The sequence below is a fragment of the Hyperoodon ampullatus genome, assembly GCF_949752795.1.
Source record: "Hyperoodon ampullatus genome assembly, chromosome: 16".
NCBI classification, from domain to species: domain Eukaryota; kingdom Metazoa; phylum Chordata; class Mammalia; order Artiodactyla; family Ziphiidae; genus Hyperoodon; species Hyperoodon ampullatus.
Window position 1 is genome coordinate 12,593,726 of NC_136929.1, and position 25,010 is coordinate 12,618,735.

A 25,010-nucleotide genomic window follows, 5' to 3' on the forward strand; every position below is an offset into this window, starting at 1 on the left:
ACAAATTTCTAAACGCTGCAGCACAAGCAGGATAAATACCACTAGGACTTGTTTCATCTTCACTGTCAGATGAAGCTTCACAAAGGAGGAGAAAACGTGGGCAGAGGGCAAAGAATAGAAAATTTATCATTTGCAGGGAATTAACTAGAACAAGGTCCAAATGGTATGTCTTGGCAGCTCTGTGCTCAGAATGTCATCCATTACTCAAAAACAGTATTTAATTGCAGACCTGCGTGCCAAGCGCAGCAAGAAGACACTACTTGGCTTGCTGCCTTAAATATATGTTTTGTGTGCAATATAAAAAGATTCAGTTTCTGAGGTTATGAGAATCTTATTATTCAACTGGTCAACTCACATAGAAAGAGCTAGAAAATAAAGGATGCCTAACACCTTTGGTAACTCGAGTATCATTCTGAAATTTTGTCTTTGCAAAGTGTTCTCAATCATTCGTTAGCCTAAGACCCAGCAAATCATGCAACGGGAAGTGAACTGACCCTTAGGATACAGGGATTTGCTGAAGGTACCACAAGTGGGTCAATGAACAGAAAAGGTCTATTAACTGTTTACCTCTCATATGTGCAGGAAACTCACTAGCTGCTGTGGAGGTCACAAAGAACCCCGCCCCAGCTTTAAAGGAATTTACCATCTCTCTGGCAGGCAGGAGCCATAAAACGGTAACTAGTGATATACAAACAGAAGATAAACACCAACACCAAACGATGCTGTGAATGCTAGTGAAACAAATGTTACCACGGATGGTTCAAAGTGTCTTCATCAGTCATCACAGAAATGAGGTCACAATACTTATAAGCTAGCATTTTAGTTTATTGGAGTGAGTTTTTTCCTTCCTCCAAGTCTTTTTAGCCACGGATGAATCTACTTCCATATCCCCTGACACCTGCCTGATACACTGTCGGGATTCAACTGAAGCACAGTACATGGAAATGAAGGTCTAGACTAGTTTTCTCAAAGGCTAAAATCAACTGTGGTTATTTTAACTAGTTTCCAATTTAAAAAATATATGGTTAAAAAAAAACCACATAAAATTTTCTATCTTTACCATTTTTAAGCGTTCAGTAGTGTTAAGTATACTCACATAGGTCCCCAGAAATTTTTCGTCTTGCAAAACTAAAACTATGTTGCCATTAAACAACAACTCTCCACTTCCACCCCTCTCCCCAGCCACTGGCAATCACCATTCTACTTTCTGTCTCCATGAATCTGATTACTCCTGGTACCTCACGTAAGTAGATTCATACAGTATTTGTCTTTTTTGTGACTGGCTTATTTCACTTAACATCATGTCCTCAATGCTCATCTATATTGTAGCATTTGACAGGATTTCCTCCCTTTTCAGACTGAATAATATTCCATAGTACGTATATACCATATATTATCCATTCATCCATCAATGCACATTTGGGTTGCTTCCACCTCCTGGCTATTGTGAATAACGCTATTTAAAGACAGGTGTACAAATATCTCTTCAAGGTCCTGCTCTCATTTATTTGGGGTATATGCTCAGAAGTGGAATTGCTGGATCACATGGTAATTCTAACGTTTCATTTTCTGAGGAACCGCCGTAATCTTTTCCATAGTAGCTGCCATTTTACATTCTCACCAACAAGGCACAAGGGTTTCAATTTCCTCGCATCCTGAATAGTTGTATTCCGTGTGTGTGCATGTGTGTGTGTGTGTGTGTGTTTTTATAGCAACCATACTAATGGGTGTGAGGTAATATCTCATGGTGGTTTTGATTTGCATTTCTCTAATGATTAGTAATGCTTTTTGGCATAACTGCTCCAAGACAGAGGATGCTGGGAGAGCAGTGAAGGCTCATTTTTTCAACCTAGACCAATACATCAAAAGAATGGCTATTTCACAGGGAGATCAGCTCGGTGCTTTGTGACCACCTAGAGGGGTGGGATAGCGAGGGTGGGAGGGAGGAAGACGCAAGAGGGAAGAGAGATGGGAACATATGTATACGTATAACTGATTCACTTTGTTATAAAGCAGAAACTAACACACCATTGTAAAGCAATTATACTCCAATAAAGATGTAAAAAAAAAAAAAAAAGAATGGCTATTTGCCAGAATCAGAGTGAGTGATGTTGGGAGATACTACACAGTGACTTTCAAGTCAGCACTCTCCCGTTGCTGATTCACAAAAAAATGCTGGAGAAGGAAGGAAAATTACTTCAAACCAACCCACTCCTACAGTTCGCTTGATTGAAACAGCCAAGATTTCCCATCTAATATGACTGCCCAGACTACAGTTCCCATTTTAATCATGCATACATGTGATTTAAGGGAGTTTTATGTGATAAAGTTCTCCTCCACCTATTAGGGGAAATGCCCCATTCTACATCGCGACCCAAAGGAACCAGAGCAGAAAACTGGGTGCACAAGTTGCACATCTAGAAGTCACAGCAGCAAATGGCCCATCCATTTCTCCAATGATGTTTCATAAAGAAGCCAGACAATGAAAACTGCTGTATGTACAGGCTGGACTGTATCTCCCCAAAGTTCACATGCCGGAGTCCTAACTGCTCTACCCTCCCACCCAGTAGCCGGCGACCTTATTTGGAAGATGGGTCTTTGCAACTGATCGAGTTACGATGGGGTCATTAGGGTGGGCCCTAAACCAGTATGACTGTGGCCTTATAAAAGGGAGAAACTAGGGCAAACACACAGAAGGAGACGGCCAGGTGAAGAGGAAGGCACAGATTGGTAGAGACATATCTACAAGCCAAAGAACACCAAAGATGGCCAGCAACCCACCAGAAGCCAGCAGGGAGGCATGGAAAACATTCTCCCTCACAGCCTCAGAAGGAACCAACCCTGCCCACACCTTAATCTCAGACTTCCAGCCTCCAGAGCTGTGAGCCAATCAATTTCTGTTGTTTAAGCTGCCCCCTCCCTGGTACTATGTTACAGCAGCCCTTGCAAACTGATACATTATATTTCACCAAATGTCAAATTGCATTGCTGAGTGATGGAGTAGCCTAGGAAAATGGACACTAAAGCATCGCTTCAGTGCCACTGCACAAAGTGTTGCCAGCAGGACTTTAAAACATCACTGATCAGCTCCAGGGTTCACATGGGTACAGGGCACAGAGAAGAAGAACTTACTTTCATCTAGTACTTTGTGTACCATGAAACAGTGACCAAAAACAAAACCAACTCTCCAGGCCCCTTGGTCAAGCATTTTTGGAGCCAAACGGAGGGCAAAAATAAGTTTGGAAGCTAAGCATTGCGACTCGTGCCCACATAAATCTCTCTCTAAACAGCCCCGGGTTGGCAGGGTGCCTACGGGCTGCTGGAAGTGGCTTGAGTTCTGCTGAGCCAGTTTTCTAGAGAAAATTAAAACTTTATTTACTAAGGCTGCCATGTACCTTTCAGGAGCTTCAAAAGAGAAGGCAGCCGTGGGCACTGAAAGAGGAAGCCCATCTTGGGAGAAACTGCCCTTGGAAAGGAAAGGAAGGGACGGGGGGGCGGGGGAGGTGGGGGTAGCGGGGGCGGGGAGAGACAGGTTAACTTTGTCCTTAGGGATCCGGAAAGTTCACAGGGAGCCAACACCAAGAGTTTGCCTGGAATGCAGGTTGTCCTCTGTGCTGTGAATACTGGGTGAGGGCTTAAACCAGGAGAGCCCTGAGCAGGGCCAGTCCAGGCACCTCATCACGTGGTCAGCAAACAGGCCCTCCGATCACCGCCATGAAACCTGCCTGGATGGGTGAGCTGTTCAACACACCTGAAACCCAGTTAATAAGGGAAGGAGGACTCCTGGGTGCTTATCATGAAACTAGACATTCCATTTAACAGCTCTAATAAAATATGTCACCTTGGTACTTACAAAATCGGGCAGAGGCATGATAGGTGGCCAACAGCAAGATCTAAGTTTTGTTTCCACTCACGGATTCAGTATATGCTATAACTACCGCACCACCCTGTCCTTTTTTTTTTTAAATCATCTGGATTCTAGTATTAAATTGTCTATAAATTAAACAAAAGCATGCCCATGAATCACAGGACTTATATGTGCATAGAAGGCATTTTTGTTGGCGCCTGCCGTGGGAAGCGGTGTCCTGCGCGAGACGGAATGAAGGCTGGAGGGTCAGAGGCAAGGCTGCAAGGATGGAAACGCAGGCAGGGGAGGAGAGACGAGCCTAAGGTTTAGGAGACGGGAACTTGGGAGCCCGTGCCTGGTGGCCTTGACTTCCTCTGTGAGGTGCAAGTCCTGGGCATCTCCCAAGAGATGCCGTGCTCCGGCCCTTCTCCCACGGCCCCACGGGCCGGCCTCCACCGACCGCTCACCTTGGGCTCCTCGTTTGCGGGCCTCCGGTTCAGGGACAGGCGACGCCGACGGGGTACGGGTGGTCCAACCGCCCCTCCTCGGGTTCCCTCCTGGCCCTACTCTGGCCCTGGCAACGGCCATCGCTGGCGCTGGCCGGGCCCCCCTGCGTGGCCACAGCATGACCCGCTTGACACCCAGTCCCTCTTCTCGCCCCTTTAGACTAAGCTTGTGCAGCCGCAGGAATGCGAGAGCTGACTGGAAGGGACTGGGAAGGTCTGTAACAGCCACCGTGGGAGCCAGGAAAGCAGCGGGGCACCCTGGCACAGGAACCGGGATGCTCCGAGGGCCAGGGAAGATGTGAGTTTGTAAATTTACAGTGGCAATAACCTCTGCTGTGATACATTTTTTCCAACCACTCTTAACTGCCTCGGGTAGCAGCAGAGGAGAAAGGAACGGCAGCCGCCCCAGCATCACAGCAAAGCACGGGAGAATCTGGGTGCCCTGGGAGACGAGGGTCGAGGGAGGGGAGGGTCCTGCGAGGTTGAAGCGCAGTGACGGGAGGGGACAAGATGGGACAAGATGGGACAAGATGGGACAAGATGGGACAAGATGGGAGAGGCAGCTCAGCGAGGATTCGGAAAACCAACTCAATGCCAACGCTGAAAAAACAGCACCAACACAGGGGCGTGGACCTCCGTAAAAATGTGACCAAGTATTTATTACTGGACATCTATCCCATTCAAGTGTCCCCCGGAGCCCAGGAAGATCAGTCACGCATGCCTTTTATTTCCTGTTGCTGCTGTTCCTCGTTCAGGGATACATACTTGGAAACAGGAACTGAGGAATGCTTCGAGTTATACCTCAGACAGCCTTACATACAATGAGCTTTAACTGTGTTTTTAAAAAATATACCAAGAAGGAACTCTTTCTACAAAATGCTCCGTGAGAACAAAGACGGCAGTGTTTCACTTTTAAAAGGTGTGTGTGAAGCGAAAGCCGTCTCGAGGCTCAGGGTAACACCGATGTCCTTTCCCCTTCGCTTCCCCACGGTTTAAATACGCTTTTGCTACGAGCTGAATTGGGGCCCCCTCAAACTCACAGGCTGGAGTGCTAAACCCCTGTACTTCAGAACGTGACCTTATCTGGAAATAGGATCTTTACAGAGGTCATCAAGTTTAAATGAGGTCAGTAGGGTGGGCCCTAATCCTGTATGGCCGCTCTCTTTACACTGGGCTGGCCAAAGATTTCGTTCAGATTTTTCCATAACATCTCAGGAAAAACCCGAACGAACTTTTTGGCCAACCCAATAAAAAGGGTAAATTTGGAGACAGACACCCAGATAGGGAAAAGGCCACGTAAAGATGGATGCAGAGATGCAAGGCACCCCAGAGACTGCCGGCAAATCCCCAGAAGCTAGGAGAGCGCCATGGAACAGATTCTCCCTCAGAAGGATCCAATCCTGCCAACACCTTGATCTTGGACTTCTGGCCTTCAGAACTGAGAGAGAATGGATTTCTGTCATTGAACCCTCCCAGTTTTGGGTACCGCGTCGCGGCGTCCCTAAGAAACTAACACAGACTGTAACCGTGAAAAAGGCACTGTCTTGACACCCTAATAACTCAACAAGTGTTCTTGGGTCTTGCTTTTCAATGCTTTAGACACTCAGCCTTATATCTAGATCAAAGGTAACGTGAGCATTTGAGTTGTTTGCGGAAACGCATTCTGACAAATGACCATGGAAGATGACGTGACAGCCAAACGCACTTGATTAGTTCGCCTCATCAGTAAGTGGCATCAAAATTAAAGGACAGGGCTTCCCTGGTGGCGCAGTGGTTGAGAGTCCGCCTGCCGATGCAGGGGACACGGGTTCGTGCCCCGGTCCGGGAAGATCCCACATGCCGCGGAGCGGCTGGTCCCGTGAGCCATGGCCGCTGAGCCTGCGTGTCCGGAGCCTGTGCTCCGCAACGGGAGAGGCCCGTGTACCGCAAAAAAAATAATAAAAATTAAAAATTAAAGGACAGGTAACACCCCCATTCCTAAGGATTTTGAACATCGTTTGAAGGCACTGGGTGTCAATGCTTTCCCAGCCTGGCCTTCACCTACGTGCGGCAAGTTGAACAGAGTTGCTTCCAGATGACAGGAAATTGAAATGCAGAGTAAATATAATTTTCCTAATAGAAATGGAAAGCAAGCAATCAACCACCATTTGATACTTCCAGTTTGTACAATCTACATAATCACTGTGACTCTCAGAGGTTCATTTATAGAGTCACAGATTCTTCTGTGTGATTATAAATGAGGCAGTGCCTTTCACCAGCAAATTAGCAATGCGCCTTTCACGTCAACGAAAGGAAGGCATCATTTCCGGTACAACAGTTGTCACAGAAAGGCCAGTCGATGTCCTAGTCCTCCGGGGCAGCACGGAGCCACCCAGGTGTACACGTAAGGACGGTCTGTTCTCCCCACTCTTTGGCTGCTCCCCTCCCACACGCTGCAAGTCCTATCAATTCTACCTCCTTCACTTCTCCTGTGTCTGTCACCTCCCCAGCATTCCATCTGGGGCCCTTATCAGTCACCACCGTGTGTCACTGGGCTTTCCTCCTGCAGCCTCAGCCCTCTTGACCCGTCCTACCCACTTAAGAGTAACTATCATTGGCATCTGTCTCACGGACCAGCACGACTGATGTGGTAGGTTGCACTCTCTATGGGCTCCCTAAGGCCCTGAAGCCCATCTAATGGCATGCGGAGAGCGGGGCTTAAGTATAGAGAGGGGCTGGGCCGGGACCCTGGCTCTACGACCTAGATCAAGCCCTTTCTGCCCTCTACGCCTCACTGGGGTCATTCATGCCTGCCTCATAGATTCACTGATCAGCCATAAATGAAAGAACGTAAGTACAGATGTAGCACAAAGTCTGGCACACAGCAAGCGTTTTTTTTTTTTTAAAGGGCAGCCATTATTTTTGTTCATTTTCTTATCAGCAACACCTTGCCGTGCGTGTCCATATATATTTGTGGGACTCATATCGTGTTTCCAAGATCACATTCCATAAAATAACACCAGCGCTCTGGAATTCTATTGTGGGTATCAAGTGTAGCTTCCTGTTTATATAAATGAGGAAAGAAAAACCTATAAGGCTCTTGACTCACAGTTTTATCAAGTATGACTTTTAGAATTGCTTTCACACGATCATTTTCTCTACAGATCCCACACTGATTAAATCATTCCAATATCTTTCTTAGGAGTTAAAGTTATGATGTCCAACTCCAACGTTCGAACTGATGAAAGACAGCAAATAAGTGAATCATAAAAAATAAAATAGCAGGGCCTCCCTGGTGGCGCAGTGGTTGAGAGTCCGCCTGCCGATGCAGGGGATACGGGTTCGTGCCCCGGTCTGGGAGGATCCCATATGCCGCGGAGCGGCTGGGCCCGTGAGCCATGGCTGCTGAGCCTGCGCATCCGGAGCCTGTGCTCCGCAACGGGAGAGGCCACAACAGTGAGAGGCCCGCGTACCACAAAAAAAAAAAAAAAAAAAAAGCAGATAATTTAAACATCAGTCTGATTTGTATGTTAATATGTTTCACATTCACATTCAAACACAGGGGTATCTAGCCAGCTAAATGCTTCCTTCAAAGGAGCCAGCAGAGAAGACCCGTCCTAGAGGGTCCTGAAACCCTCCGTCCACCACCTTGAAATCCTACAGCCAACCTGTGCCAGAGGGATGAGAGGTTCTCCTAGGAAAATACTGACTCTAGGAAAACTGAGAGGCTTTGGACTAAGTAAATGAAGGAGACCAAGAACTCAGCGAAGCTGACATGCACATAAAATGTTTAAGCTACACAAACACCTCCTCGGTGTTAAAGCTAAGGGAACTGAAGCTCCGAGGAGCTACAGATATGTCGGAAAAAGGGAGTAACTGGGCTTGTGAGAAGCTAAGACTTCATCACACCTGTCCAGGTGGCACTTCCTTCTTACAGACCTTCGAAAGCCACCTGGGATCCTCATCTCTATTTCAGGAAAGACTCACGCGAGACTATATAGAAAGCTGGGGGGGGGTGGGTGGTAAAAAAAAAAAGGGAATTAGTCCACTTGACAAGTATGCTAGTTTTTAATTTTTAAGTGTTTTTATATGCTTCTTTTCCATTTCACCTACCCAAGAGCTCTACAATGCAAGCACAGTCTCAATTCTGCTAATGAACAAGAAGGAGAGTAAAGCTTAGTGTGAAAGGAAGAAAAAAAGACTAGCTTTTAAGGAGAAACTAATCTGCATCCAGGACTCTGCGAGGTGTTTTCTCAGAAGGTATTTCACGTGAGCTTCACCTCAGCCCCATGAAGTATGCATTCCCTGGATCTGGAGACCAGGACATGGGTTGAGAGCGGTTATCTTCTCACCCAGAGCCACCCAGCTAGTAAGCCTAGAAGTCCGGATGCGCGGTCCTGGGCTTTCCCCTTTAACCACTCTGTTTTTATAATTCAGACAATTTATTATCTCCACTTAAAAGAGGGGAAGGAAAAAAGCGGCTTCTCAAACTCGCTACGCTTCCCCAGAATACTGGCCCACTTTAATGTCTGATACAGACATTCTCAATTACAGTTTATTCCTTTTATTTATTAGTTTCTACTGAGAGACTTTTCAGGGAGAAAATAGCAAACAGCTGTTACAGAATTCCTGCCATCACGTCAGAGCCTCAGAAATGACTTTGATCAAGGGTCTACAGTGAAGTTGAAAGGGGCACACAAACATTTCGGGCCAACATTTAAGTTCTACTCTCTGCTTCTAAGGAACTAGAAAGGAAGGCTAACAGTATTCCACTGAAATGAATTATGAAAAAAAATTTTTTTATCTATTAAAATAGCCCTTAAATTTAACATCATGAGACCAGACCCAGATGGACCATTTATCATTCAAGTTAAATAAAACACAGAAAGGACCATGCAAAGCGGAGTGGACAAAAATACTCTTTCAGAAACTCTGCTAATAATAGGAGCCAAAAGCAACACTGATAAAGGGAAAGAAATATGGACTCATTTTTAAAAAGCTGAGTGAACTTGTGAAATTCCTTCCCCTCATTCTGGTGTAAACTGCAGCTGCTTAAGGGGCAGTTAATGGAGCTCTGGGCACACACATCTCCCTTCTGGTTTAAATGGTCAATTAAACTTTATTTAGGTCTCGGTATCACCACCATCACCTCTTACGTGCACTTTACGCAAAAGAAAAAAATAAAGGACCCCTGAACGCACACCTGCCTTCTAAGATCATATAATCCAATCAACTGCAAGGAATAACCCCACTGCCGGGGACTTGCGATTCCAGGGGAATTGAGAAGCAGAGCCCGTATTAAAAAGGAAGATATATTTCCCCCCAAGATCTTGGTTAAATGTACATTCCACCTCTTTGGGGAGGGAAAAAAAAAAAGACATTTAGTGGTTTATCCAAAAAGGCATCGTCTCTAAGATGGCTGAAATAGAAATTAAAAAGGGAAACAAAATCATTCAAAGTAAGACAAAGACAGAGAAAAGGACCATGCTTTTCTATAGACACAGTGGCTGTGAGTGACACAAGGCCAGCTCCAAGCCATCAGCCTCAGCTTTTCCCGATGTAAACTGGGGGGGGGGTTCCCAAAAGGACACGCAGAGCGTTTTAAAAAGACAAACTTCTGCTACGTCCTTTTTTCTGAGCACAAGCCTATGAAGACAGTTTTCAAATTCTTTAACCATTTACGACCTTTACAGAACCACAAAGCACTTGGAGGAACAAGCCCTTGACTGACGTCAAGCCCAGGCTTCAGTGAAAATTAAAAAAATTAAATGACTGCTTCATTTCAAAATGTAAGAAAATGAAATAAATGTTTAATCATTTATGGGCTGACCGTGTGAGACTCCAAATTAGGTCTGGGATAACATAGGCAGTTTTGCCCTCCCTAAAAAAGAAAACCTTTGCAGTCTTTTGTGATGACGTGCAACCTAATTATTTTTCTTAAAAATTTTAGATGTTTGTTTTCAACAAACTTGTTTGCTTCCTGCTAATAATGTGTTGTCTAGGAAACATTTTATTTCTTTCCATCTTCTACCTACAATTTTTAAGTGGCTTGAAGTTTGGCCCAATTTAGTTTAGTGAGATGTATGTAAGTTACCCCACCTCCCACCAACACACACACACACACACACACACACACACACACACACACACACACACACACACACACACACACAAATCCTAAGGTTGCCTGGTGCTCCATAAGCAACATATTGTATACCGTCCGCTTATTCACCCTGAACACATGGGTTTGAACACTTACCAGTTACACAGTAACTACTATCTCTGAGGAGGCTTTTAGAATTTTGTGGTTTTTTTAAGATTAAAAATCCCTTTTCTGAAAGAGTTTACCATCTGCCTGGGGAATTAACAAATACAGTCATGAAAAGGTAATTCATCAACAAAGATGTCAACACAAGGTGCTGACTTCCAAAAAAAGAAAGGGAGAAAAAAAAAAGCCTGTAGTATCATCTGGACTAAACACCTCACTTTGCAAATAAGGAAACCAAGTCACAGCAGGGTTATAAGGGAGCTAATTAGGGAGAGAAGCAAGATTAGAGCCTGTGACTCAAAGTCTAATTAGAGGTACGCATAACAAGGGGAGGCTTGGACAGTTGAGATGATCTTGACAAATTTGTTAGTGGATGTTGGCCGGTGTTCAGAAATGGAAAAAGAACCAGAGCAGCCCCAAGATGAGGCCGTGGTGCCTTCTGTCTGGGAGCCTTGGAGGCAACTTTGAAAAGATCCAATAGGGCAAGACAGTGGAAGCCCACGGATCTTATAAGAAGCGGCAGCTCGGGGTCGAGGAAGGCGGACAATGTTGGGGTCATGAGGGCCGGGTTCTAATCCCAGTCCAATCCCAACACTGTGCAAATGTGATGAAGTGACTCGAAGCACTCCCCAAGGGTTCCCTCATCTTACAGAGATGACAGCGCCAGCCACCTTTCGTCACTTGCGAGAGGCAAATGACTGAACAGAGGTGTGGGCAGTCGGGCACAGGTTATGGCATTGGCTGGGTCCAGGCACTGCTGAGGTGTAGAATCTGATGATAAACAAGAACAAAAGAGGCCGTGCCTCCACAGAGGTCCCATTCTACCTGTGGGAGGCCAAAACTAAGCATGTAAACCGGTAAGAGAATTTTCTGGCTTGAGATGCTAACGCACAGGATGAACCAACCCAGGACAGCAGTGGGGAATAACAACGAAGTAGCTGGAGCAGCTCAGCCATCTGCAGCGGGCCCTCCAGGAAGGCCCGAGCTCTCTCCCAGCCTCCCCAGACTAAGAAATCCATACTTTATCCTCAGGCAGCTGGGAGCTGTAAAGGCTTCTGAGTAAAGCAACAAGACACAAACACAGGCGCGATGATTACTCCCCGGGATGGCTGTGGCTGACACGAGCGCTCCGCACCTGCACCAGGCCACGCCCGCTCACCCCCCAACAAAGGCCAGGCGTCTTCCCATCACCCGTGAGCATCTCTCCCAAGCGTTTTCACCAGGGCTGCTCAAAAGCAGCAGAACATGGCTCCGTTTTTTGCTTTTTTTTTTTTTTGCGGTACGCGGGCCTCTCACCACTGTGGCCTCTCCCGCCGCGGAGCACAGGCTCCGGACGCGCAGGCTCAGCGGCCATGGCCCACGGGCCCAGCCGCTCCGCGGCATGTGGGATCCTCCCGGACCGGGGCACGAACCCGCGTCCCCTGCATCGGCAGGCGGACTCTCAACCACTGCGCCACCAGGGAAGCCCCACGGCTCCATTTTATTTCCTCTGCTGTTCTCCACTCTTGCTAGAGTGGCCTTGCTAATGAAAACACATAAACTGAATAAACACTTGGGGAAGACGCCATCTGCTTCACCCTACAAACGTCAGCAGGAACAGCATTTGTTTACCAGTCGGGTCGTGAGGACAGGACACATCAAACCTTCTCAGGAACCTTCAAGGGGGATGGTCCCGGCGGGGGTGGGAGTGGAGGGAGTCATTTAACCCTTTCAGACCCACACAAGTCACCTCGATTTATAATCTCTGGTTGGAAGGGAAAGCTGCATATATCACAAACCACAGGCTGGGGCTTATCTGCACAGCCTTTTCCACATAAAGATGATAAAATGCCCCGTAAGAATTTACTATAAATATTACTTTTGAACGTTCAACTCTGTAGAGGAAATACCTAAAAAGACCGTCCAAGTTCAAGAGCAAAGGGGGCGGGAGAACTAGCCTCGGCGTAGAAAAGTCTGATGCTCACTGCTCACGCTTTTCTAAGGATTAAACTCTTGAATAAGACTTCATGCAAGGCTATAAGAAATGATGAAGACTGGTGTGGTTATCTGTGCCAGGAAGTGTTTAGGGAACACGCATTTTAAAATGATGACTTTGCCTTCATCCATCCTCTAAAACAAAAGTCTTAGGAAAGGCCCAGGAAACTCAGTCCCCCAAGGAAAGCTGTGGTTCATGGAAGAATGTCCCCCAAGGGAAACTGTAACGACTTCTGGCCAAGTGCCTGCTCATGTGTGTGATGAATGTGAATTAGCAAGGAGGATTCATCCTTGTGGGGTGCCCAATCTGAGGAGGGAGCACCTTTGGGCTAAGGGGACACTTCCAGGCTCAGACGCTTGGCCTTGATGAATTCCCAGCAGAAGGTTTTGGAGCAAGGTTTAAAGCACTTACGGGGAGCTGGGTCTCTTGTGATCCTGCGTCCCTCCGCTCCAATCCCAGGCACAGCGGCTGAGTCACCACAGCCAGCCTGATGCTTCCCAGCTGTGCAGAGACCTGGCTGATTCTGTTCTTAAAGACCACAAGGTAGCAATTTAGAATCAGCTTAGTCAATAAAAATGCTGATTACTGCCTTTCTACAGGCAGTTATGGAAAACATCTGTTGCCCATGGGTTGAGAAGGAACATTTTGACTCAACTCCAAAAATAAAAATTAAACATGAATGGATGAGGCATGCGAAAAACTAACAATAGCATTAATTCTACTTGTAAGATTCAGTCTACTCCTAATATTCAGTCAGCAAACACTTAATGAGCACCTACTACATGCCAGGCACTGTGAGAGGTGCTGGGGATGAGACAGTAAGGTAAGGGCCCAGCCCCAAGAAGCCAGCGGTGAAGCAGCAAATGCCCACTGGTACCACTAATCATATTATGGTCCAAGCTCTTAGTATGTGCCAAGAGTTGTTCCTTTATTTGTATCAACTCTTTTATTCTCATAAAGTGAGGTAGGGTTTATGATTAGCCTCATTTTACAGAGGAGAAAACTGAGATACAGAGAGATTAAGTACCTTGCCCAAGGTGATTAATGTGTCAGTAGATGAAGCTGGGATTTGAATCTCAGTGGTCCAGCTCCACCCTGACAGATGTATGAGCAAAGAGGTCTGAAATGGGGGAAGAAAACACCCCCAGCCACTGCCTCAAGAAGTTGGCATCTGGGTAAAACAGACAGGACCTCTAAGGATGCATAGGAGTTTATGTGGGAAGGGGGTGGTATGAGAAACCTTCCAGGCAGAGGAGTTACAAATGCAAAGCACAGACAACAGAAATTATCAAATAAAATCATTTTTAAAAGATGCAAACACACTTCTGTTCCTATTTATTAGGCAGGGAGTTCCTATATAGTTCCTAGCTAAGTAGTAGCTAGGACCGGAGTTTTGACATCGTTTGGTTCAGGGAAACAAGAACTGCAAGTGAATACAGTACAATGCTTCCTGTAGCTCGTGCACACAACAGCAGCATTTGCTGGCCCTCGGTACAAACCACATACGGGAACACCAATGTAGATTGATACAGCCACTATGGAGAACAGTATGGAGGTTCCTTAAAAAACTACAAATAGAACTACCATATGACCCAGCAATCCCACTACTGGGCATATACCCTGAGAAAACCATAATTCAAAAAGAGTCATGTACCAAAATGTTCATTGTAGCTCTATTTACAATAGCCAGGACATGGAAGCAACCTAAGTGTCCATCATCGGATGAATGGATAAAGAAGATGTGGCATATATATACAATGGAATATTACTCAGCCATAAAAAGAAACGAAATTGAGTTATTTGTAGTGAGGTGGATGGACCTAGAGTCTGTCATCCAGAGTGAAGTAAGTCAGAAAGAGAAAAACAAATACCGTATGCTAACACATATATATGGAATCTAAGGGGAAAAAAGGTCATGAAGAACCTAGGGGCAAGACGGGAATAAAGACACAGACCCACTAGAGAATGGACTTGAGAATATGGGGAGGGGGAAGGGTAAGCTGTGACAAAGTGAGAGAGTGGCATGGACATACATACACTACCAAACGTAAAATAGCTAGCTAGTGGAAGCAGCCCCATAGCACAGGGAGATCAGCTCAGTGCTTTGTGACCACCTAGAGGGGTGGGATAGGGAGGGAGATGCAAGAAGGAGGGGATATGGGAACAGATGTATATGTATAACTGATTCACTTTGTTATAAAGCAGAAACTAACACACCATTGTAAAGCAATTATACTCCAATAAAGATGTTTAAAAAAAAAAAAACCATAAACGAATGCATTGCTAGAGACTTGGGCTCAGAAGTCCTTAGCAGTACCAAAGAGGAAACACTGAAATGAAATACCTCACCAAACCAGTCTGGCGATGAAAAGAAGGGAGGCGGGGTGCGGGAGGGATGTGGGGTGCGGCGCGGGGAGGAGGAGGCTGGGACATGTTGCAGGAGGCCTGACTCTACCAGGCTGGCAGGTGTGCCCCTCAATCTATTTTTACAATTTCAGCAGATTAGCAACGGCTTTGTGCCTCAGAACGTGAAGAAGTTCAAGTCCTTGAAGAGACAGGAATTCCACAACAAGTAAATTAGAAAGATACAAAGGTTGTTTGCAATGTGCAATAAATTGGCAGGTTTAAACATAGCTTTTCTGAGGTTTATCTTCCCTGAGACACTTAATGGTAATTCACACCCTCTGAACAACAGTCTTTGAAATGAATATGACTTAGTGAATCATATTACATAAACCATTAAATGATGAGCTGCAGACACGAATGCCAACTGTTAAATTTTAGTGGCTCTAGCCATCGGGAATAATAGATGGATCGTCTCCAGTTTAAAAACAGGTTATGTTCCCAAAGTTTGCTTACAGTTTGGCTGTTTGCAATTCAAGAGTTACTTCCTTCCCCCCCCACACACAAGCCATGTGAGATGTGGGTGTAGTACCCAAGGGAGAACACAGAAAACAGCCAGAGTGTGCTGTGAATTCTCTGGATGCCGATTAATTCTTGAGGAGAGTGCAGTCAGAGTTCTACCGAGGTGGACACACACGTCTGCACTCTCCCTGCCACGGGAACAAATCCTGCATCTGCACATAACTAACTGGTGGTGGTTCCCGAACCGCTAGCAGCGGTCGGATTTCAGGAGGCTGCGGAGAAGGATGAGGGAGGGCAACGGGCCATGAGGCAGGGGCTCTGAGGACAACACCAGAACCACGGCGGCAGGCAGCTCTAGCTGATGGACAAGGCCAAGGCTGCCGTTCCTTCTTCTCTGCCCGGCTCCTGGACCACCCCCGGGATGGGGCCTCTTCACTTCTAGGGCTGCCACACTGGGGGCTGGGACCAGGGTTCTTCTGCACCCCGACTCCCCACCCACAAACATGCTCGGCAACTTCTCTGATGTCGGAACACCCATTCAGGTCTTTGACGGTTTTCTCGGAACTTTCTTGCCAGTAACCTAGGGAAACGGGGTGCTCACACACGTGCATCGACGTTGAGAGGAGCTGCTCGTAACGAGCAAATTAAACTGAGACGCAGACCACAGTTCCCTCCAATTCAAATACATAAGTAATACATACATAGGCATATACACACAGATATCGACTTGAATACGGAAAATCAGAGTAAAATTCAAATGACACACCCACTTCTATCACTGGGCGCGGTCCACGCATAAATCCAAAAACCGACAGCTCGGAACCAGAACGCTCCAGAGGAGCATGGCGAGGGTGGGCAGGGAGCTGCTGAACACACAGACCTGCCACCTCGCGTCATCGAAACGCAGGAATGACACGAGCCTTCCCGTGCCGAAGGCTGCCCCCAACTTACCGGAACTTCAAAGGCCTCCTGGGTGTCATCCAGCATCTGGATTCTGACGGACATGAGTTTTCCGGAAGGCGTGGGGGGAGGCTTCTGTCCATGTTCCAAGGTACTGATCCCCGAATTCTCCGGGGCCCCCAGTCTCGATCCTGGAGTTGGCCCCTGCTCTATTTCTCCCATGATGAGAGCAGATTATATGATGCCTGCGGGAAGCAGAGAGAAGAAACATACGTCAGGAGACTCACTGAGACCACCTTAGTAACACTGGTCGCCTTCTGCCGGTCACTGTGGCCACGTCCCTGAAGCACAAGACGGCCAGCTCCCACCCCCCGTGCAGGAATCACACGAGCTGATGAGCGTTCAGCTCGTTCACACACGGCGTCCCCTTTAGCCACTCAAGGCATGCGAATATCTGTGCATATTTTATCCTTCTGCATACTTTTTTGTTTGTTTGTTCTTTTGCAGTACGCGGGCCTCTCACTGTTGTGGCCTCTCCCGTTGCGGAGCACAGGCTCCGGACGCGCAGGCTCAGCGGCCATGGCTCACGGGCCCAGCCGCTCCGCGGCATGTGGGATCTTCCCGGACCGGGGCACGAACCCGTGTCCCCTGCATTGACAGGCGGACCCCCAACCACTGCGCCACCAGGGAAGCCCCCTTCTGCATACTTTTACATAGTTTATCCTTTTCTAGTTTTACGGTCAGCTCTTAATATGACAGATTCAGTTGTGTTCAACGTATTGTTAGTCACGGTCTACCATGAGCTAGGCACCACTTTCCACACACTTGCAGTCTGCTGGGTAGATAATGAGGAGTGCCTAATCCATATCATCAGCATCCATTAGTTACCTTTTATGGATCATGGAACATACCAAGTAATGTGGGCGTTATCAAGATAAATACATAAAACGTATCTTGTGGCTCCCAAGTTTATAATCTGGTTGAGGAAACGAAACACACACTCACACAAACCCAGGTGAGGTTAGGCAGGGTCTTTTTTCTCGATTTCTTCTTTTCCTCCTAATTAACTTCTTTCCTGCCACCCTCCCCCAGGTGTTCCCTCTCTCCCAGGAAACCATTCTACATATCACAGTACTGACAAAGTTACCTTCTCCATCGTGCAGAAGGTAGGAACTGAACTCAACTGAGTCTCAAATGTTGGATAATGCTTGGAAGGAGACAGGAACACACAAGGAGAAGGAATTCCAGGGAAGCAGAACAGCATCAGGAAAGCTATGGGACAGAAATCAGGTGGCATTTAGGGAGACGAGTGAGAATCAATGCTGCAGAGTTAAAGATGCATTTGGAAACTAGGTTGGAATCAGACCACAAAGAACATCAAATGCCTAGCTAAGAGCTATGGTCTTCACCCTGTAGGGAGTCACCGAATAAGAATAATGACCCAACAAAAGTAGAACTTGAGAAAAATGCATGTGAAGACGATCTATACTAATGCGCTGGAAAAAGAGACGGGCTGGCAGGGGCTGGGGGAGCCCAGTTACAAAGCTAAGGCAACAATTTGAGCTCGAGGGGATAGCTTGAACAGTGGCGATGGAAATAAAAAGATGATGCTATAAAACCCACTTTTATGGAAAAATTAACCCGGTGTTGTAAATGGTTAGCTACTGAGAAGAAGGAGATTAAAGGATAACAGTGACCAGAAAGTTTTAAATCAGGGCAGAAGGGAAGAAGTGGGAGGGGAAGGTGTGTGTGTGACTGGGGACACATGGAAGGTTATAAAAGGATATCCAGCAGGTGGTGGTGGAGGTGGAGCTGGATTGGGGCTTTGGGTTCAGAGTCCATCTCGCTGTAGAAGTGAAAGCCAGGGTGAGAGTGAATGTGAAAGGGGTGGGGGGGAGAACATGGCAATGAAAAAGCAAAAAGAACAAACATGCCCAGCCATGGGGGTTGTTATGGACTGAACTGTGTCCCCCAAAATTCTTACCCTGGAGCACTAACCCCATGTAACTCAGAATGTGACGGCATTTGGAGACAGGGTCTTAAAAGAGGTGACCAATTTAAAACAGTGATTAAGATGGGCCCTAATCCAATCTGACTGGTGTCCTTATAAGAGGAGGAAATTTGCACACACACAGAGACACCAGGGGTGCACAGAGGAAAAGCCATGTGAGGACACAAGGAGAAGGTGGCTGTCTGCAAGCCGAGGAGAGAGGCCTCAGGAGAAACCAACCCTGCCAACACCTTGATCTAAACTTCCAGCCTCCAGAACTGTGAGAAAATAAATCTCTGTTAAGACACCCAGCCCCTAGGTTCTTCATGACTTTTCTTAAATTCCATATATATGTGTTAGCGTATGGTATTTGTCTTTCTCTTTCTGACTTACAGGAATAAAGACACAGACCTACTAGAGAATGGACTTGAGGATATGGGGAGGGGGAAGGGTAAGCTGTGACAAAGTGAGAGAGTGTCATGGACATATATACACTACCAAACGTAAAAAAGATAGCTAGTGGGAAGCAGCCACATAGCACAGGGAGATCAGCTCGGTGCTTTGTGACCACCTAGAGGGGTGGGATAGGGAGGGTGGGAGGGAGGGAGACGCAAGAGGGAAGAGATATGGGGATATATGTATATGTATAACTGATTCACTTTGTTATAAAGCGGAAACTAACCTACCATTGTAAAGCAGTTATACTCCAATAAAGATGTTAAAAAAAAAAAAAAAAGACGCAGCCTGTGGGAATTTGTTATGGCAGTAAATTCACACAAGGGCCGATGGAGAAGAGGCAAAGAAAGAATGACCCTTTGTCTCAGTGACAAAGAAAGCCACAGAAGGGGCACTCAAGGGTCACCTGTGGTGTGAGGTAGAGACCTCGGGGCTGCATCTTACGAGTCACCCTTCAGCGCTCTTCTTCGGGAAAAAACATGCAATTTGTGAGCCTCATTTTGTAGGTTCTTCTTGACCAAGGCTCTTCCTTCTCCTGAAAGGTCAGTCAGGTTCCTTCCCAGAAGTTTCCCACCAAACTCCATATGGGAACCTCTCCTTCCTCTCAGTGAAACCTCGAACATTCTCCCTGTGACACAGAGGGCTGGCCCTGAGGTCAGTAGAGCAGAAACTATGGAGTCACCTCAATAAGATGGGTCATTGGATCAAACCACCCTGGCCTAGAAAAACACACCCTTTGACTGAAAAGGGAGTGGGCCTGACCACCACCCAGGAAACACCACTTACTACTTATTTCTCCCACACCCACTTTCCCCACCAACTGTCCACCAAAGCCTGTAAGAGATTATTATTCGTTCCTATGCAATCCTTTGAGGCTGGACTTCTGTGTCACCATGCTAGTTAAGGACCAGCCTTTCGAGAACTATTCCTTCTTTCTTGAACGTCCATCTATGATTTCACAGGTCTGCTATACAAGTAAGTACCTTTCTGATTTCTCCCCCAAATAAGCTTTTTTTTTTTAAGAACCTAATTCCAATCTGTTTATGTGATTATCTTTTGCTTAATCATCTCTTGGTCTTAAGACACAACTAGACTTCGCTCATCTACAATGCTTTACACCAAAGTGAAAAAGAGATCATCTACATTTGTTCAATGAATCAAATGTGGCTGGTATAGATCTAATTAACTATGGCATCATTGTGTTTAAAATAATCTTCACAAACCAGGCAGAATTATTCCCCTATATGTTTTCTATTCATAGTCTCATGGTGAAAAATAAACACAAGTGCCAAAGAAAGCTTTGACATCAGTCCAGTTTGCCTTCCCCATTGCCAGCCTCCTCTTTGCACTCATTCCTACTTTGGTGTTGATCCCTCCCTGCTTCTGGAAACATCCTCCACTGCTCACCTCCAACCCCACCTTCTGTTCCCTGCACTCCATCAGAATGGACAGGCCCTGTCCTCAATCACAGATGCTGGGCCTGACCACTTGGCCTCTTCTTGCTCTGAGTTCAGAGGGGTAGGTCCGGGCTGTGGCTCTGATGCCCATCCAGGGAGCCGACAGCAGGGAGGACAGGGTTTATTCTCTCATGTCACCCCACCTTAAAGGTGCTCTGAACACATTTTCTCTTTGTCCTACCTAAGCAAAGAGCAAGGCTCTCATCCTCTAAATGGAACCCTTTCTCTCCACTCTGGCCCAAGATCCCCAGAAGAATACTGTGATTTTTAACAGCTTGGCATTTAAAAATTAAATTGAGCTAGTGATTAATAGACATTTGGTACCTTAACTTCCTTTATCTCTTTTTAGTCTTCAAATGATCTCATGCCTATATTTTTTCTACTTCTGGATATTAACATTTCAACAAAGCATGTCACACTTTTTGTTTTTATACTTGCAGGCAGATTGTTACTGTTCACGGAAAGTGCTGTTTAACTCAAACATAAATCCAGCCAAGAGTTTTGAGTGGAGCAGCCTAAGAATGTCAAGGGAATATCTGAGGAACGCTGTCAAGTCATGAATGGGTAACCATAACCGATGCTGGATAGCAAAATTGGTGAATCCAGTAATAAAACACAGCCTTCTACATCACATATCTAACAAACCTAAAAGCCTCCTGTTTATAAATAGCAATCCATGCTCTATTCCAACTTTACCTCCATTACTTCCTCCAACTTCTGAATTCCTTAAGAAAGAGTCAAGGTAAAAAAGATTAATATTTCTTTCCTTGTAGCACGTTATTACTAACATGATCATTCCAGACCTAAAAGTAAAGAGCTGTTTGTGAAACTACTTTCTTCTTTAGATCTATTTGAAAAGTTAGTTAAAAAGGAAATAATGACTACAACAAAAAAGCAGTAAAAAATTTAACTGGCAAAGAAAAGATAAAAAACTAGAATTGTCTTGTTATAGTCTCTTGGCTTAAAGACTTCCTCTTGGAATTCACCCAAAAGCAATAAGGAAAACACACACAAAAATGCGAACTCCATCCCAGAGGAACCTGGAAGACATCTGTAGCTTTGAACCACGAAACATGAGAAAGAGTTGCCAAACTGCAGTGAAGGTCAGACAGAGAAGGAAAATTCTTGGAGAGCCCATGCCTGCCAGAGCCATGCTCCCCAAATAAGTAGGATATCCAGCAATAACTTTCAGAAAAGAAGTGCAACAGACACGCAGGTAGCACTAAGAGCTTCCCTGGACAAAGTGTAATGGGAGAAATCAGGAAGCAGGAAAGGTCGAACTGAATAAGAAACCACACAGGTAAGACATATTAGCAGGAAGCAGTCTGTTGCCCAGGCAAAGTGAAAAAAAGAGACCCCACTAGGAACATAACCAGTCTCAGCAAGCTAGAGAAAAATAAGGGTTGAAAGGATTACATACACACACACACACACACACACACCCAACCTCAGGTCACAAGAATCCCCACTGGCATGGGACATGGCCCTGTCTCCTGCTCACGTGAAGCTCCTGTAAATAGCTAGTTCATAAAGAATTCATCTAATAACAAAAAAGGACCTTTACAAAGATGCTGCAAAAAGAGGAAAATGAAAATGAATGACAGATGAAAAACACCCACCAAAGCAGTGTTATATGCAACAGATGAAAATTTTGCCCAAACACACTGTCATAAATTAACAAAACAAAGAAATAACTGATTCTATCTACAAAAACAGCAGAGGATTTACAAGAATTCAGGGAAGCATGAGAAGGAAATAAAGCATGAGGGCAGACCTCAGGGTGAAAAAAAAGAATGAATAAAAACATCACTACTGGGACTTCCCTGGAGGTCCAGTGGTTAAGACTCCACACTTCCACTGCAGGGGGCATGGGTTCAATCTCTGGTTGGGGAACTAAGATCCCACATGCCATGTGGCACAGCCAAAAATAAAGTCACTACTATAGAATGAATGTTTGTGTCACCCCCAAATTCATACACTGAAACTTAGTCCCCAGTGTGATGGTATTTGGAAGCAGGGCCTTCAGGAGGTGATTGCATGGTGAGGGTGGAGCCCTCCTGAATGGGATTAGTGTCCTTATGAAAAGCATCCAGATAACTCTCTTGTCCCTTCCACCATGTGAGGAAAAGTAACACACATGACTGCCATCTATGAACCAGGAAGTGGGTCTAGACACCAAATCCACTGGCCCTTGATCTTGGATTCTCCAGCCTCCAGGACTGTGAGAAATAAATCTGTTGTCTTCCTGTTTATGGTACTTTGTCTTAGTCCGTCTGGGCTGCTTTAACAATCACCAAATGGAAGTAGCTAAAAGGAAATACACACTGGTGAAAATATGAGAGGCTGGAGGGGAAAGATGGAGAAAAGCAAGCAAAAGATTTAGAACAGAAAAATGATAAATATGGAAAACAAAGAAATCCAACACACCCATAATAGGTGTCCCTAAACAACAACAAAAAAACCCTCAATGGAACAAGAAAAAAATTTTAAGGTATAATTCAGGAAGACATTTCAGAAATAAAAGATTCTCCATAATAAATGAACATATCATATCCCAGAAATAAGTAAAATGATGAACACCTGGAAGTTTCCTCATCTTCAAAAATTACGAAGGAATTATTTGGGCATCTAGGCAAATAGTTCAAAAAAAAAACAAATGAGGAGACAAAAGTTCAGACTCCACAGCAACATTTGTAACCGATATGGGGCCTGCCTGGGACAGACTGCTGCCCCATATCCTCTGCTGTAGCTCTTCTGTGAAGTACCCAGATAATAGTATCTCAGGCATCTTTGCTGAGTTTTTCAGTTGCTAAAAGCCACCACCAAATGGAAGGAATTAACTACTTGGTGAGTGGCCCCCAGACCTAGTGGTGCCTAAGGATTGATAAAGTTAACCACCCTGTTACCTCACCATTAACCAATCAGAGAATTGTGCATAAGATGATCATATACCCTGCTACCCACCTCCCTCATCTGGCCTTTAAAAATGCTTTGCTGAAACCCTTCAGGAAGTTTGGGGGTTTGGGGGCATGAGCCACCCATTCTCCTTGCTCGGCCCTGCAATAAACCTTTCTCTACTACAAACTCTGACGCTTCAGTTTATTTGGCCTTACTGTGTGTTGGGCACACAAACTTGCATTCGATAACACACATTCAATGTTTAACTGACCAAACTATCCTCCAAGAAATAAAAGATGAATCAGAACGTGGAATCTAGCTGAATTTTCATTGGAACATTTAAAATAGTCAGGAACTCAAGCCCTTCTGGGAGAAGCTACTACAGGATAAACAGCAAAACAAGAGGCTAAGTGGTGAAACAAGGAAAAACAATTACTGGTAAACTTTAAATCCATTTATACTGTAAGAGGAAGGCTAAAATCACTGTAATAGCTGCAGAATGTTATAATTCCTGACAATGTAGAAATAATTAAAAAATTGGCAGGGGAAGGAGTTGAGATGGTGAGAGGCCTTAAGTTAACTGTTACCATATGTTTTAAAACTGATAATAAAAAGAGAATTTAAATCTCCAGAGATATACAAGTGGTTAATAAGCACATGAAAATATGTTCACCACTGTCCCTCACTAGGAAATGCAAATTACATCCATAATGAGATAATATTCCACACCCACTATAATGGACAGTAACAAGTGTTATCGAGAATGGGGAAAAAATGGAATTTCTCATACACTGCTGATGGCTGGTGGGAATAGAAAAAGGTGCAGATTTTGGATAATATTGGGGAAGTTTCTTAAAATTTAATCATAAGCTTAGCATACAACCCAGCAACTGGGTTCCCCTGGTGACTGAGCTATTACACTCCTAGGTATCTCCCCAAGACAGAGGAGAATGTATGTCTTCACAAAGACTGTGTGTATGGAGATGTTTAGAGCTAAAAATAGTCAACAAATGGAAATAATCCGAATGTTCATCACCCAGTGAATGGATAAACAAAATGTGGTATATCCATACAAGGGACTATTATTATTCATCATTAAAAGGAAATGAAATGCAGATACACGGTACAACGCGGATGAGCCCCCAAAGCATTTTGCTAAGTGAAAGAAGCCAGATGCAAAGGACTCCATGGCATGTGATCCTACTTACATGAAAATATCCAGACAAGGCAAATCTAGAGAGACAGAAAGTTGTTGCTTTGGGTCGGGGTAGCAGCTGGGATTGACAGCAAAGGGCCTGAGGGATAGAGATCTTTTTAGAGGTGATGGAAACGTTCCAAAACTAGATTGTGGTGATGGTCACACAAGTCTGTAAACTTATTCAAATCCTTTGAACTGAAAACAGGCCAAAGGTATGATATGTAAATTACACATTAAATATATGATATGTAAGTGGACACACACATGAATATTCTTGGAAGGGCAGAGGGAGGAGAGCTGGCTCCACTGAGACATGGTTACAGACAGCAATGAGGAGGCTCTGAGAGGTGCTTTCCACTGCACACTTTTGGGGACCTTTAAAATTTTATACCATTCAGAAAAAAATTAAGACAATTTAAAATTTTCATTTTCTAAAAGGACAGATTCCTGCTGTCCACCCAGGTCCCCTTTAAAGCATGAAATCGACTAAGATGAAACAAGGGTGACAATTATCATTCAAAACAGGCTGACGAGGGCTTCCCTGGTGGCGCAGTGGTTGAGAGTCCGCCTGCCGATGCAGGGGACACGAGTTCGTGCCCCGGTCCAGGAGGATCCCACATGCCGCGGAGCGGCTGGGCCCGTGAGCCATGGCCGCTGAGCCTGCGCGCCCG

At 45.4% G+C, this 25,010-nt stretch overlaps 1 protein-coding gene across 1 annotated transcript in view; it reads right to left on the reverse strand.

The window, feature by feature from the left end:
• FARP1 (FERM, ARH/RhoGEF and pleckstrin domain protein 1) overlaps positions 1–25,010 on the reverse strand; it is a 295,645-nt gene that overhangs the window by 220,035 nt on the left and 50,600 nt on the right. Inside the window, exon 2 of the mRNA XM_079721658.1 lies at positions 16,392–16,585. Coding sequence (XP_079577784.1) covers positions 16,392–16,562 — 171 coding nt within the window. The 5' untranslated portion in view covers positions 16,563–16,585. The remainder of the gene's footprint in view (positions 1–16,391; positions 16,586–25,010) is intronic.